The sequence below is a fragment of the Lichenostomus cassidix genome, chromosome 9 (assembly GCF_008360975.1).
Source record: "Lichenostomus cassidix isolate B80296 chromosome 9, HeHo_3.0, whole genome shotgun sequence".
NCBI classification, from domain to species: Eukaryota; Metazoa; Chordata; class Aves; order Passeriformes; family Meliphagidae; genus Lichenostomus; species Lichenostomus cassidix.
In genome coordinates, this window is record NC_139490.1 from 8,012,118 (window position 1) to 8,028,921 (window position 16,804).

General features: G+C 41.1%; 1 protein-coding gene across 1 annotated transcript; it reads right to left on the minus strand.

Moving 5' to 3' along the window:
- Window positions 1-1,157: 1,157 nt before the first annotated feature.
- AHSG (alpha 2-HS glycoprotein) lies at window positions 1,158-7,847 on the minus strand. Its single transcript, XM_085069146.1, has 7 exons — window positions 7,569-7,847; window positions 6,132-6,242; window positions 4,891-4,975; window positions 3,885-4,048; window positions 3,494-3,607; window positions 2,624-2,704; window positions 1,158-1,791 (listed from the first exon to the last, which is right to left on the minus strand). The coding sequence occupies exons 1-7, from the start codon at window positions 7,770-7,772 to the stop codon at window positions 1,516-1,518; spliced, it is 1,035 nt and encodes a 344-aa protein (XP_084925272.1). The 5' UTR covers window positions 7,773-7,847; the 3' UTR covers window positions 1,158-1,515.
- Between the last annotated feature and the right edge of the window lie 8,957 nt (window positions 7,848-16,804).

Consider the following 16,804-nt stretch of genomic DNA (forward strand, 5'->3'; position numbering starts at 1 on the left):
TTTCTGTGCCACTGACTGGCCATGGCTGGTGCAATTTCCCACAACACCATTACTGCAAAACTCAGCATTTTTGCTTGAAATGGGAGAGCTGCTACCTTCACAGGCAGAGCTTGCCCTCAGTGTCCTGCCATCACGTTAGACTATGGTTTATAGAGTCTGAGCTGATTTCCCTTTTTCTTTCCTCTCTACACACCCAGCTGAAGCACTGGTGCAAGTGCCAATGGCTTTTCACTTCCCCATTAACACAGCAGAGCAGAACCTTTCTGTATTGTGAGCTGTTGCACCATCACCAAGAGCAAATGTTAGTTGTGTTGCTTACTGAGTACTGGAGGGTTGTAAGTAGGAGAACAGGACAGGTTATTTGAAACAGCACAGAAATGACACGTGTTCTGCAATTTTTTGCTGCCTGCATGATAATTATCTTGTAGCAAGTGCTGTTCCTGGTTAAAGATTCATGACTGTCTTTTAGACTGCTCCCCAGGGCCTGCAGAATTCCAGTCTGGCTGGCAGTAAAGATCCTTCTGGCCCCAGCCCCTTATTAATTCTCTACCTAGAATAGATTCTGCCTCTAACATGTGCCAAAAATTCAGGGAAGATTTGACTACTAGGACAATGGTAAATTGCCATCACTCTCTGGGTCCTGTTAAATGAGATACATGTCTGTCATATATTTTTTATTCCCTTGAATTGGCATTTCTTCATATGCACACAGACCATACAGGACCCCATGATAGTACTGCACCTGTGTGTCTGCTGGAAGACAGACAATACACATGTAGTTGGCTGGAAGGATTGATGCTTTCAGCCTGCCAGCAATGAGTATGTCCTGATTCTCTGTTCTTTTCATAGACATGGACACCCTTGTGCCATGTCCAAAAGTTTTGAGGTATTTCTGGTGGATATCAAATGGATACATGGATAGAAAACATTACAGGTGGAAGGGAAAAATACTTTTTCTCCCTGCCGCTTCTTTAGTGTTATTGGTGTGTGATCAAAAGAGAGGTCTGACCTGATTTTCCACAGTGCTCAGCACCCACACATCCCAGTGAAGCTGATGAGAAGTACAGGAGCTTAGTGTTTTTGAAATCAAGCCCAGAATATGACTCATAATGCTGTGAAGGAGATACTTGACAACTAAGTGAAAATATATACAGATAGAAGGTAGCAAAGCATTGAACATTTTATTGTGAGCTAACCTTTCAGGTGGTGTTTCTAGCACAAAGCTACAACTCTTGTATAGCTCTTACAACAATTTCATTGAAACAATATTTTCTGTATTTTAACTAGAGAATCCGTGTATGTAAAGAAAACTACTGCTATATGCTGTAATCATCTATATTTTGGAGCAGGCCTTTGCAAGATCCTGGCCACAGCTCTGCTCTCTGGAGGGTAAAACTCATTTGAGCTCAAAGTCAAGCGTTCTCACCTATTTTTACTCGATGTTGTGGTCTGTGTGTTGCTGCTGTTGCTGCACTGATCCTTCAGCTTGGCTGCATTGCATGTCTGAAACACAGCCTAGATATCGAAATAGCGAATCCTCCCAGGGCAGGGAGGAGGAGGAGGCACAAAGCCAACTCGGCGAGGTACTTTGTCATGCTGAGCAGCCTCTGCAACTGCTCTCTTTGTTACTGATTTTGCTGAGAGCATAGAACGCAAAATTTCTGAAGAGCCAGATTCAGATGCAACAGGGTTATTGTGGGCAAGCCCAAGATTGTGGTTTATGATGCCTACAGCACTGGGCGGCAGTCCTGCTGATGTGTCTTGACCTGGATGAGCGTAGCTAACTCCAGGCTGGAAAAGAAAAACAGTTTGTGTTGGTTTTCAGTGATCTGAGGCTTATGACATACAGGTCATTGATATCTTACTAGGTACCCTGTTCCTACCTAGCTGTAGGCCTGCAACCCAGCTACAAACGTTCCTGACCATCACAGAAATCTGATTTGCATTTGAACACGTGCACAGGAAGCCAGGAACACATTTTTTATAGCTGGTGAATCATTAGGACCAAATTCTGTGCTGTATGAACTTTCAGGGCCACCTGCACAGTTGGTGAAACATTCGAGACCAGCTGTCTCATCTTCTCTTTCATATACCTCTTAGACAGCTAATTACTTTTGAGTTATCAAGAGCCCTTGTCCATAGGAAGCATTCAACTGCCACCTAGTCCTTCTGAGTTCAAATGTAGGCTAAAATACCTGGAGAGTACTCAGGTCAAGTGCATATGTTTCCCTCCCTTGCTATAGCAGTGCAGGTAAGGGTCCCTGAATTCAGTCACATTTAAGGACTACTAAAAGCCTCCAGCTGATTTAATCTACCACAATGCTGATTTCTGTTTTACATTTATCTGCCCCATCCCTCTAGCTGAGCAGAGTTTGGCTCCTTTTGCCCTGCTAGACATAAGAATCTCCGGGATGGTCAGGAGAACAGATGGCAGAGGTGACATAGTTCCCAGCACATAAATCCGTAGGACACTCAGTGGCTTTTAGGATACAAAGTTAAACTCAAGTTATCACAGATAGCTAATGCAGTCTGCAGTGGAACAAGTAAACTCAAGATGATGGCTTTTAGCAGTACCAGTAGGATGGAATACCCTGGAAAGCAAGGGAATATCTGGAGCTGGTACCTGATGTCCGTACATCTGGCAGTCCACCCTGAGGTCTTGTGTGGGACGTTTTACCATCTCTGCTGTGCAGAAACCAAAATTCTGGCAAAGCAGAACACAGTCAAGAGAAAATAGTTAGAAAATAGAGAGAGCCTGCATTAAAATGTTTAATTTCATCACATTTAAAAACGGCTACCTGTTCTCATGTTTTATCTGAGCAGTAAAGTGCTTGCTTTTTAGTTGCTGATCTCAAAAGGCAAGCTATTTAAATGCATAACCTGCAAATAAGTGAAACTTCTATATTCTTCTAGAGTAAGATTCTTTGTATGTCTAGATATGAGGGAAGATAAGAGTACATAAGAATCTAGGTAAAAAGCTCCCATCTACTAAAACTGCCTAGGACTCAATTTCATCAGAAAGAGAAGAATTTTAACATGATGAAGTATACACTATAATTCTCAAGAGCCACTATATCAGAACAAAGCACCCTGACAGCCCTAGAATTTTAAGAATGGGAAACAATGTGCCTTTTTTTTATGTGACTGTGTACTGTCCAGTACAAAGAGCCTGATTTTTTCAGGTGCTCATTTTAAGAACAGTAAACAGTAATACACATTCTGTTTATTAAAAATATTCTCTCTCTGGTCCTCAAGGCTTTTTCAAATATATTCAGATCCATTAGAATTCAGTCCAGATACCTCAGAGAGAAGAGAAAGGTGTGATATAGCTTTAGGAATTATATACTGAAAAGCATATCTTGATAGTACACATCTCTTGCACTTTGATCCCCACAGGGGTCTATTCCTGCTCCAGTGCAAGCACATCCCAGCATGATGCTGCTTTTCTACCTCAGAGCTGGGGAGATTGGGGCTGATGTGCTGCCATACTCACAGACTGATCCTCAGGCAGCAGCTGACAATCCTCCACATTGGCTTTAGCTTGTTCTGCAGAGCAGTTTGTGGCACCCACAGCAAACTCAGTAGCAACAACATGCGCTGGGAAAACCTGATAAAACAGGAAAATTGTTTAACTGACTTTGCACTTGGAAACTGCAGAGCTGCTGAGAAAAGATAAAAGGCAAATGTGGCTTCATCTCCCACTGGAGGGAAAGGGAATCCTGTGGCTAAAATGACACATAATAGGAAATTAGGAGCAAATCAGGAGGGCAAATTAGAGCAAGCAAATTGCATCTGTTTGCAGACATAACTACGTAGCAGTGCACAACCACTATAGGTGAAATATTCTGTTTACATGAAAAGCTAGACATAGCTCTAGAAATTACCTGTATTTTGGCTCTTCCGATCTCAAGGAGTCTGAGGTAAGCTTCGGTGGTTTTGCTGTTGTAGGCATTGAGTGCAGCTGCCACTGTTTCTAACACCTCAGTGTTGTTCAGACTCACCAGCAGTGGACAGTCAGGGCACACTTTGACAATGTCTTCACCAGAATCTGCAGGAGGAACAGATCATGTTTTGATCAGATTGTAAATTATTTAGAAAGGTATTATAGACTTATTCAGTAACACAAAACACTGTTTCATGATCTGTCCCAAATTACAGTGGTTGGAATTTTTCCAGTGTAGGCTATAGATGGCAGTGTGTCACACGACTTGGCCATTGAAATCTTTCTGCAAGGGAAAGTGCTGAGGACTTCAATAGCACATTTTAGATGTTCTTACTCAGTTTTTAGTAAATTTTATTTCTGAAAAACTCTCTATGACACCAGTGAAAAGGTGCTTCAGCTCACACAAGGAATAGTAGAAAAATGAAGATATTTTAGCTCATTGGAGTTGTGTCTGTGTGTGTTATTTCAGTCATCAGTTTTGACAGTAGTACCGAAGACATCTCGTACAGAGCAAAGAGAGCTCACACTGAGCATGCAGAATAGACATTCTGCTTTCCCATGGCAGTATTGAAAATGCTGGATTTAGTAAAGAAGCTGCATCTGCCAATGGGGCTCTGATGATCAAGAAGCTCAAGTAAACTCAAACCAACAAGGAATCAAATTCTTAAGGTTAAAATGCTGAATGAAAATACTCAAATCTGGGACTTCCTCCCCAGTTAGTCTGACAGGGTCTTAATTGTCACAGTAAAGAGGAGCAAAGCAAAAGAGTGGGTTTGTAAGGGAATGAAACCAGAAAAGGGGGCTGGGTTTAGAAAACCCATTAACTGTTGTCCTTTATTGCCATATTTATATCCAGCAGTTTAGAATCAGAAAAGCTACTGAACTGTAACCACTGCTATAATAATATTCCAGCCTCTAGATTCAAACCTACAGAACAAAGCCTTTACCTGCATGTGAGTGGCATTTGCTAGCAAGCACAGAAAATGTCCCATCCAACTTCTGCAGTTTGACATCACAGTCACCCTCAACTGCCTAGAGAGAGACAAAAATCAAAGGCTTATATTGTTCAGATAAATTGAATTTTCTGATAAAGGGCCAATAAATTCAAAAGAGCAGATCCAGGCTGATCATTCCTGGCAACATCGGTCTGATGGCAAAGGCACTGCTAGGTGTGTCCTCATCTCTGATTTTGTAAAAGGTAGATCAGAGCTACAAAATCTGGATCCAAATCTGGACCTCAAAAGTATCAAAAGTACCAGGGTAGCAAGATTATGGACATTTAGTACAGGTTTGTCTTTCATATAGAGCAAAGAATATGAATAGTTATGAATTAAGACTTTCCACAGAGCTGTTTGATAACATTCTCACTAATCTCAGCTGGTCAGTGGCCATGGTAACAGCAGAGTGTGCTGCCTTGTGTGAGCAACATGATCCAACAGGGAGGAGATGTCAAAGGCAAAGCTGGAGTCACTGGGAAGAGGGAACAGTTAGAGTTACCTCCCCCCAGATGGAAAATAGAATCTGAGCCCTGATGAATACAGGGGTAGATCATGATTCATATTTAGTGAGCTCTGTGAATTGTGCCCCATTCTAGAAACAGCAGGCTCAGACAACACTTCCACTGCTTTGGTCTGGGAAAGAGTCTCACAGCTGGATCACACTTGCATAAGAACAAAATATCTGAGGCCAGTAAATTCCAGCTGAGCATTACTTTGAAGGCAGAGCCCTAACTGAAGGGAATAGCTCCTCTGCAGTCTTAACTAGGAAGAGGTGGCTTGATGGAGTTTCACCAGGTAACAACCCACATGGAGCCAGGGGAAGGGTATTTTTGCACAGATTCACAACCTGCCCTGCCTGTGGTTTGCAATGAGGCACTGACGTCTGGGCTGACCAAAAGGGGCTGAATCTGGAGCCCCTAAAGAAGGCCCCGTGGCATTCATGGACTGTATGTGGGTTGTTACGTTGGCAGAGATCTGTCCTCCTCAGATAACAGGACATGAAAGAAATCCAGGAGTGAAATACTTCATGAATCCTAGTGAAGTCAGCAAGGAGGTTACAAGTGATTGGGTTGTTATATGCTGTTAAAGTGATATAATATTTGCTTGGGAATCTGGGGATAGCCTGGCCTCTGGCATCAACATATTGAGCATGCACCCTTGCACCCAGCTGGTTGTGTTCAGGTACTCACATGTTCTGCAAAGCTCCTCACTGAGCAATTTGCAAGAGGTGTAGGGCTGAGAATAGGGCACCTGGTCTCCAGTAAGTCAAGTTCAAGAAATATGAGGTCATTATTTGGCCCCTGAAAGAAAAAAAATAAACCATGGGAATTATCATGATTTCTTCACAAAACATCACCAGATTTCTTCCTTGGGGCTGCACTGGGGTCTCTGTTGCTGACTGTCATGGATAACTCCAGGTATACACTGGAGAAACTGAAAAGGTCCTTACTATTTAATTTCATAAAAAAACCAGGAGTCCAGATCTGGAGTAAGGCAAGATAATCACACAGATTTTATTCCAGCTAATAAGGAACAGGCCCATAAATTTTGGAAAGTCCAGCTTGTGTGTAGTGAGCCAGTTCTCTTAAGTTAACTTTATTTTATTTGGTTGGGTAGTTTTAAAGGATCAACAGCTTTCTTTTTGATGAAAAAACTTCATGTTTCTATAAGCAGATACCAAACAAACACCAGTGAATATTGACCAGTCTCATTTAGTGCAATGGAATTACACTGAACTGCACCAGTTCCTTTGCATCTCTAACATTAGACACAATTCCTTGGGTTCCCTAGGTCCAAGATTGTTTCTGATGTTTGATTAATGAGTGATTCCATTTAAACCATTTAAGTTATTTTAGTGTAAAAGCATTAATATGAATAAAGCAGGGTAACCAGTGTTTTTGTGTGGGTAACTCTGAGCACACTTCTAATCTCATTTATGTCTGTTGTAATCTTTTCTAAATGACTTTGGTATCTTCTCTTTCAGAACAAGTGGAAAACAGCCATGGAGTTTCACTCATGTCATTATTTGGGACTGTTTTCCATGTTTTAAGAGAATCAAAGGTTCTGTATTGGCACATACATTGTATTCATGACCATTTCTGTGGCCTTTCTAGATGCCTACAGTGATGGCAATAGATCTTAGGGAAAATAAGCCACTGTTATTTCCATTTAGACCCCTTGGCAGCTCGATGGGACATTAGGTAAAATTAATGTGTACTGCAAATCACTAATAGCATGGAGTTATGACAGGTATGTATTTAGCCAATAAATAATTACCTGCATCTCAAATATTAGCTTCAGTTTTTCTCCAGATTAGCTACTAGACTCACGAATCAGCACCTGGAATGATCTGCCCTAGCAAACGTGCTGCATTTGTAAACCGAGCTCTTTCTAGCATTGAACAAAAAAGTCTGAACATTTCTCTCTCCCCCTCTGTTCTGCTCTTTGAGAGATACATTCCAGTGACCTGGATTCTCCACTGCTACCAGGTGTCCTTGCCCCATTTAAATCAACAGAGCCATGCTGATTTCCCCATGTGAGGATGGAGCCCTTGGAGGCCCTTGCACTGGTGATTTCCAAGCATCCCCATGTGAACACAGTGCTCTGCCTGCGAGCTCCTCACTTACCTGGGGTACCACGCGGATATCCTCGATTCTATTCAAGGCAAACTTGTATCCGTGATGACTGTGGCCATTAATGTAATTCACAGCAACTTCAGCTGCTGCTTCAGATTCTGGGTCATCACAGCCCAAGGGAGCAGGGGGAGCTGCTGGTACAGCTTTGTGAATTGGAAGCTGAACAAGCAGTATTAAAGCTACTAGAGCCTTCATGGCACCTGAGGAAAACTGATCCCTTTCAGAAATAAAGATCTAAGAATACAGTTCAGATGGTAGCTAGGTAGCAAGAACTGGGGCCTCATTTATATAGTACATACCACAGATTTACATGAGCACACGCCTGATATTTGTCCCAGTTCCAAGAAGCATTGCAAACAACAAAAGAGAAAAGTAAATGTTAGGACATCAAGCTGACTGATTAATATTGGCCAAAGTAAATTTTATCAGGTAGGATATTGCGAAGTCTGCTAAAGCGGCTTGAGAAGAAAGCGTCAGCAAAAATGTAACACAATTTTTAGACACTTCCACTGACCAAATACTGTCCCTGAAAGAGGAATATGATCCCTTCTGTTAAATGTGTAGAGATGCTAGTGCTAATTAAGCTTTCTTGTAAACAGGACACATTCTGTTGGGGCCCAAATCTCACCAGACACCAGTCTAAATTGTGAGATCAGTAACACGATAATTTAGAAAATGGAATTTTAAGTAGTTCTAAGGATCACATTCAACATTAAATGTAATTGAATAGCAACTTTTGCTACTGAATTTATTTGGAATAGTAAATGAGGCATAGTTCCTAAATCCTTTGCATCAGCTCTTTTTTCACTGAATAATCTGAATATGTCCAATAATTCTTGGAGTTCTATTTTGCAAAGCAGGCATCTTGTAGGAATGGTTCTGGAATATGTTGTACAGATTTGAGGATTTGGCAGAAGATCCTAAAGAGCACAAAGTGTTTTAAGGAGAATGTAGAGGAAAATTAGCTGCTTAAATGCTTAGGAATGCTGGATCCAATCTTATATTTACATTCACAGAGTACATATTTACAAAAGCGTAACTGGATAAAAAATATTCTATGTAGAAAAATATAACATCTATGATGTGTCCAGCATTTACAATCTTTAATTTAAGGTTAGATGACTTTGGCTAGATAGATTTTAGCTAGATAGACTCTGGCTCAACCAATAGAAATATTTTTTCCTGTGGGGTTTTAGAGTAAGTTTCTACCATCCATGTCATGGCATTGATCAGGCTGCAGAACAGTAAAGGTGCCTTTTGACTTTAACATATTTGAAACTCTGTTGTCAATTTTTAGAGTTGAGGGACTAGTTGCAGATTTAAGATGAATGGAAAGACTTCAGCATAGTTAGAAGTTGTTCTTGTTTTTGGTTTTTTTTTACTGTAGGTAATAAGTATTTCTTCTCAGCTTGCACAATATTGTGAGAGAGGCTAAAAGTTTTGGGAAAAGAAACAGTCCTGAGTCATGCCTCTCTCCTCTAGAATCTGTGAATACAGAAAACTCTATAAATAGAAATGGTTCAGTTGGACAGATTACATGATAAAGAAGGAGAATGGGGAGGGACTAAAAAGATCGGATGATTTGCTTCAGTTTTGTGGCATGAGGTGTATTTTGGATGCTAGGATTTGCAAATTGAAGAGATTCCTGGGGGGGAGAAAGGCTCTTTCTCCCTCTTGCATTAAAAAATTGGTCTGAGCATGATTTATTTAGAAAGGTAGTATTTTACTCTTTACTGGTAGTGCACAGTTCAATTTCTAACCTGAAAATCTTTTATTTCCCTTTTTCCTTTTTTGGTATGAAACATTGAGGTGAACTTCAACCAGGTGCAGAAATTCTTTTTCACCTGAATGACATATTATTATCACAGTGAATGACTTAGATCATTATTTATAAATTCAGTGTGGTCAGTACTCAGTTTCTTAGGTTACATCTTTTCTACTTCAGAATTGCAAATACTGTAGGATGTATTACATTTCTGCAGTCAAGTTCTACATATTCCTAAATATAATATATAACCCAGTTCAGTCAACTTCGGGTTCCAGTTTCAAAGAACAACTTAAAACCTCAAATAGCAAACAGGATTTATTATCTTCTTTTTTCCCTCTTCATTGTCACTCACATTCCGTATTCTATTTACCAAGCAGGACAAAAAGGAAATACTTTGAAGCCTGCTGTACCTCTCCTTAGTTTCTCTATAGGCTTACTCAAGCCATTCCCCTCTTGGTGACTGTGTGAACTTTCTTTGTGGGCATAGAGGGGATCAGAAATGTGCCAACATGATTATTAATGCTCAGTGCAACATGGAATGTTTGCAGTTAGTGGGTTTGGGGTGACTTGTGATACATGTGAGGAAATTTGTATTTGGTTTGGGAAAGGAGTTTAAAAGTGCAATCAGGTAGTTTGGCTACAGGTAATATGACAATGGAGCCTTTCACCTTTTGGGTATAGACTGACACACATCTGCCTAATTGTTCCCTCTGAAATTGGGATTGCTGATGTCAGGTCCCTGCAGGCCTGTGTCCCCTCACAACTTGCCCTTTTAGAGCATCCTCACTCAAGAGGCAAGAATTGCAGAGATATCTTCTCACTGCGCTCAGTGCAGATCTATTCTCTCTCCTTCGTGCCTGAGACATAGTAACACATTGTCCTGTATTTGCAGTAGTGGCTGCAAATAGTTCTTACAGCACAAGATAGTGAGCTGAATTCCGTGGGCTCCTGCACAGAAGGTGACATCTCAACCCCACTGAAGTGAACAAGTCTTTCACAGAATCACTTTATCACAGAATGGCTGACTTTAGAAAGGACGTCTGGGGTTCACCTTGTCCAACCCCCTGCACAAGTAGGGTGGGCCACCTTGAAACAGTTGCCCAGAACCATGTCCAGGTGGCTTTTGATTATCTCCAAGAAAGGAGAGTCCACAGCCTCTCTGGGCACCCTCACAGTAAGATGTGATTCCTGATGTTAATACAGAACCTTCTATTTCAGTTTGTGCTCATTGCCCTTGGCCCTGTAACAGTATACCACCGAAAAGAGTCTTGCTCCATCCCCTTTGCACCCTCCCTTCTGGTATTTATATCCATTAAACCCTTCCAAGCATTTTCTTCTTTGTGCTAGGCAGTCTCAGCTCTCTCAGCCTTTCACCACAGGAGATGCTCCTGCACTTTAGTCATCATTGTGGCCTTTTGCTACACTGTCCCTCTGGTACTGAGAAGCCCACAACTGGACACAGAACCCAGCTGTGGCCTCACCAGAGCTGAATCCAGGGGAAGGATCACCTCCCTAAAGCTGCTGGCAGAGCTGCCCAGTGCAGCTCAGGGTACTGTTAACCCTCTGTGCAGCAAGAGAACATCATTGGCTCAACTGGTGCCTGCCAGGACCCCCAGGTCCTTTCCTGCCAAACTGTTTTCCACCTCGGTGGGCCCCAGTGTATTTTCCTACATGTTCTCCCCCAGGGGAAGGATTTCAGACTTCTTGCTGAACTTCATGAGGATCCTGTCAGCTCAATTCTGCAGCCTGTCACAGTCCCTCTCGATGACAGCATGACCCTTTGGCATACCAGCCACTCCTCCCAGTTTTGCTCATCATGCAGATCATTGATGAAGGTGTTAAACAGGACTGGACCCCAGTATTGTCCCCTGTGGTGCACCACTACTTACTGGTCTCCACCCTGACTTTGTGCTACTGATCAGCACCTCTGGGCCCAGCTTTTCAGCCAGTTTTCAATCCACCTCCATCCACCTTTCACATCAGTGCTGTGAGACTTTGGCCCTGGTGAATTAAGTTGCCTGAGACTTGACAAGGCTTCACTCTGATGGAAGCAGAACAAGCTGGGTTTGCTGCCGTTGTTATATAAAATATAGTATTGATTCTGTGCTCAAAAACTGAGGCTCCACTGAATCTCAGTTCTTAATAATTCATATAAACCACAGTGGAAAGGTGAGTTGATAGTTTTCTTCTTTGCTTTCTCTCTTTTTTTTTGGTTGGATGCTTGGAACAGCTAGTGATGATTGGAAACTTGCTGCCCCTGCTCAACCTCATCTGGGAAAAAAGCAAAGAATCACTTCCCTAGATGTCAAATTGACACCTTCCTGAGCTTAAAATTCAAGCAAATTAGCCAAGCAAACAGATAAATATCATCTTTTTAAAGCTTCAGATCAAAGTTAAACACTTGTGGGGATTTCTGAGGCTCTCTTTTCAGATTACTAAAACGTCATTTTTTGGTAAAGCAGACAGAACTGGTCCAATTCTCTGCACCACATCAAAAGATGCATTTCTGAGCAGTCAGGCATTGTACAGTACTGCAAAACTTAATCACCTTTTGCTTTACACTTGATTAAGTACATTACTTTCGGATCATCGAGTTCACAAGATATTGGAACATCAGGGCTGTCTTCTATATAGCCATCACCTACTCAGAAACCTGCCTGCAAAGGCAAGAAAATGTCTGCAGGGAAAATGTCAGAAAGTTAAAGTCACGGCAGCATATTGCTTCCTTAAATGACAGTATAATCAGCATTTAAAAATAAAGTGTGTGAAAACCCATAGAGGTCTGAGAAAAACCTCAAGACAAATTAGACTAATTGATTTGCATAGTCTTATTGGCCCCTTTCCACTACATGGGCAAATCTTCAGCAGATGTAAATTGGCTCAGAATCACTTCAGTCCAAGTCCCCCAGTGTCCCTATACCACGAATTCCAGGCTGCAGAAAAACTGTGAAGCCGGAACAGTCTTACCAGATTGTAATAGTGGAATATTATATGTAAATTAATTTCTTTTTATTAAAGATGAGAGTCTTTAAGAGAAGGAAGCCTGACCATGTGCCCTAGTTTGCTGTGCTATTTGCAGCTGAGAAATTTCTTCCTGTGAGAAATAAAGTGTGCAGACATGGCATCTAACTGGGGAACCTTTAGTCCTGGTGTTCAGATAGAGATTCCTTTTCTGTCAGCTTTGCTGAGCTCAGTCTGTTAATCTCTATTTTTTAAAAAATCTGTAAAATGAAAATAACTATTTTCCATTTTAATTCTCTGATCTGAAATAACTCACTGAATTTTGTAAAAATTTTTGGTGTCACTGGGTAGAAGGATAAATTCAAAACATTAGAGGAATTCAAGAGTCAGGAAAACCAGATGCCTGTCAGTAAAACCTTAGATAAGACCATTTCCTGGACTTATCAGAAATGTAGAAAGGTTGAGAGGGTTGAAATTTAGTCTTCCAGATTTAGTATTTATTATTTCAGAGACATTTTTCACTGGCTAGAGTTTCTTTTAAAAAACTGTACTGCTTTTATTTTTCATTTCCTTTGAAAGAGAAAAAAAAAATGTCAAGAATTTTGAAATTTTTACTGAAATTGAAATTTTAATTTTTGACCATCTCTCCCAGACAAAGCCAACCAAGTCTATTTCTGTTCTTTTCTCTCTTGTTCTATTTTTCTCTTCTATTGTCTATGCCACTGAAATACTTGAGTGCCTTCCAGAAGTACATCAACTGACAAAACTAGCATTTGTTACATGAAAGTCTATTCTCCTTCTCTTCCCAGTGGGAAGATTATATAAGATGTTTTGTCTTAGTGAAGTTTTTGATTGATTTAAATTTTCCTCCCCATTTCCGCATTTTCCCTACTCTGTGTTTTGATGTTGCAATCAGTAACAAGAGCAGTTTTATGAGTTGAGGGTTTTCAAGCCCCTGATTGACTTACCCTGTGTTATGCTGACCTGGTATGGGAGACCCCCCCTTCCTAAATTTGTTATACTTTCTTACCCTTTTATCGAGGTCAAAGTTATTTATGTTGCCATGCAACTCTAAACAGTGGGATATTTTTGCTTCAGCCCTGCAGGGATGTCATGGTTCTCTCAGTATCATTCCTGTGCAATTTGATGGGTGTGGGAAAGCTGTGCTGGAGATGGATAGGTGGCAACTGTGAAATCAGAGATTAGCAGCTACGGAAGGATTTGGGGGGGGTTGACTTTATGTTCTTATGCTACAGTTTGGTTTTCCAGCTTTTATGGGTGTTCCCCTGATCATTGCTTCATACCAGAACCTAGAACAAACAAAGCAGGGCACCTGGGAAGAGACTGCAGGGCTGAACAGCAGGAGCAAACAGTGGATCAGAAGCAGAAAGAGGGTATTTCACACTGAGTAAACAGACGCCCTGCAGTCACACTGACCTCTCCCCATCTCCATGGACAGCAAGGGAATTTCAACTCCACTCTCTGGGAGAACCAGTGAATGTCCTGGCACTACCAGTGTGTCTACAGACACATGGCTCCAGTTTAAAAACGCAAACTGAAACATGCCACATTAATTCCTTCTACTTACAGGAGTGTTTAAAGATGTAAATGCACGATTTGTCTGGGTGCTGTCATATTCTATGGCTCTGTTAGTCTCCTTGATGGAGAACTCCACATGATACCTCCACATGTTATCTTCACTTGCTGAGTTAAATCCTGAAATTTAGTAGCAAGTGTTAAGGAAGCCTGCTGTGCTCTCTGGATTCCCACATGCTCAGCTGCAATGACATATTTTTGATGTGGGAAATGAAGTTCAGTCTTGGCACTGTAGGTAAGTGCTTTTTCTACTGAGTTTTATAGAGAAAAATGCACATTCATTCTTATGCTGTGGCAGTCTGACAACATGAAATTGTTCCCTACTTATGCTGGGCTACTGTTTTGAAAATAGTGTATATGTTTCCATGTGGAGGCTCATTGGCATGAGTGGCAGCAGGATCCACACTATTCCAGGCAGGGCTTGGGAATGGCAGGTGGGAGGATGGCAAACTGATATCCTTTCTCACCTTGGAGCACTCCTTCAGGGGCATGACAAACTCAATCAATATCCCAGTGAGATTTACATAATTCTGACAAGCAAGAGAGTTTAAAAAAAATTAAAGGTATTTATTTTTAGTGAGGCAGATGATCAAGTCTTTTGGTGTTTTTTTTTTTCACTGCTACATGTCCCTAAATCACCCACTTAATTCAACTCTCTGCTGCCTTCCAGCCACATGGCTAAAAATCTGGAAGTAAGATCGGAAACATGAGGGGGACATTTTAATTTAATAGCATGGAGGCGATATATTAATAACACATTTGCAACAGGGGAAGTGGGTCTTTCCAAGTAAGTGCCATTTGAAAGAATTTATATAGACATTCCTGCTTAAGGAGTTGAAATTTTGCATGTTAGACATAAAATACGGATGACTTTTATGACAACAAAGTAGCTCCACTTACAGCTTTCCTTGCTTAATTTACACAGCCTTCGATTCATGGCAGACAGGGACCCCAGGCTGTCAAGAGCAATGAACACAAGGCTCTCTGAACAAACACACCGATGCCCAGGTGACCTCCTCCTCAGTGCCTCAGAGAAAGGGAGATGTGAGTGTGAGCATCATGGGCTGATTAAAAACAACAGCCAGTGTCACATTTCTATAAAGAGGTGCATGTCAACACTTTCTCCTGATATGTTTGTGAATTTGTTAAGTTTTGAAATGCCAAAGGAAAGAGAGCTGTAGCTTTTGTTTACATTCAGCCCAGAAATTCTGAACCAAACAGTGATGTTAAATTCTGCCAGTTAGAAATTGTACATGTAAGTGGCTAGTGTAGAACACTGCTTTTGTACTCATGGATTTGTGAATAAAACAAGCAAAGAGAACACACAGAACTGCTTTGGTGAGGCTACAAGGTTCTGTAGTGGGCATCTCAGCCTTTGCCCTGGCATATCCCCTCTGCTGTTCTGTTGAGCATAGTAAGGCTCAGTGAGTTTCTTATTTTCCATTGTGATTTCCATTCTTCTGTCTCTTGAAGAGTATCTTGGGTCTTTTTGAGTCCTCTTGTCTAACACAACTAGCCTGTGTCTACATCATGACTTTCTTCCTGTCAAATATATCTCAAATTCCTGTTTTGTCTGTGACTGTATCTCAGTATGTTCATTTTATGATGATCTCCATATGATGCCCTCCTCTACAACTGGTCGTAGTCCTTCTGCAAGGCTGTATTTCATCATTTCTCCAAGTGGTTCCCCATTCACAAGAACATCAAGCTCAATTTTCTCCTTGCATCTGCGAGGCCTTGGCCAAGATCAGACCTTCTCACTCAACTTTCACCTGGATCTCACCTTGTCCCTTCTGCCATCACCATCTCTTTGAGCCATTCAGCCCTGTCACTGACAGATATGTCTCTTTCACTCTCTTCAGAAAGAATCCCACTTCTGAGCTTGTCCTTGAGGCCATCACCTCTCTGAGTTCTCACAGGGCCTGAAGAGCTGCCCCTTGTCACATTATCTGCAGTAATGTGTTATATGACTTTGAAAGCTGGGTTTGTCAGATGGGTGGCTGCACTTACACTGGAAAAATTTTAGGACTTCACAAGGCAAAATGTTTTAAAACCACCTGAAATTGTGAATTTTTGCTACATTTCTGTTTTGTCAGCTATTTTCCTAATCTGCCTTTAAGAGCACACATGGCAATGCCACTCTAGGGACAATCTTACAGTCCTTGCTTACCTAAAGCAGTTATGTTTGAAATGCTCCTTTGAAAAGAGTCTTATCTGGCCCTTCCTAACTCCTGCATTCATTCTGGGTTATGCGAGGAGCAAAGAAACCATCCTATAGTTCACACACAAGTCTCGCAAATGAGATGGTCCTTGGGGTAGCTGGATGAAAGCCTTTCACTAAAAAAGGGAACATATAATATTTACTTGCTATAGAAGAGGAAGTGAGGTCTAGTTCATACATTCAGAAACCTTTGATTTCCTAACAGAAAGGTTGGTAATACTGGTGTCAAACATTGTTATTTGTCTTGTTATATAACTCACCTGGAGTTCAACTGCAGTTGTAAGTGTGCATTAACATGGGAGCATAAGGCTTGGCCAGGATTATGGTGTTGCAACTCCCAGGTACTTTTTGAAAGGGAACAAGATCTTTTGCAAACTTTGTACCAATAAAAATGTAGTAGTTGTCATTTGTATTAAGTTTCTTGACAATTTATTTGCTTCATTTGTGTGAAGCTTCCATCTAATTACGCAAGTTAAAGATTCGGGTTTTGAAACAACTGCTGGGTGTTGGTTAGAAACCTTGCAATCTAAAATTGCACTCAGAAGATATTTTCAGAATAAATAATTTTCTGAGTACAGCTGAAGATGTTAAAGATGATTGTGTAATATTATGTATTATAGGAAGAGGTAAGGACAGAGTATTAAAAGTGGGTTTCTTTACTTGAAATTCCCACCTATTGTC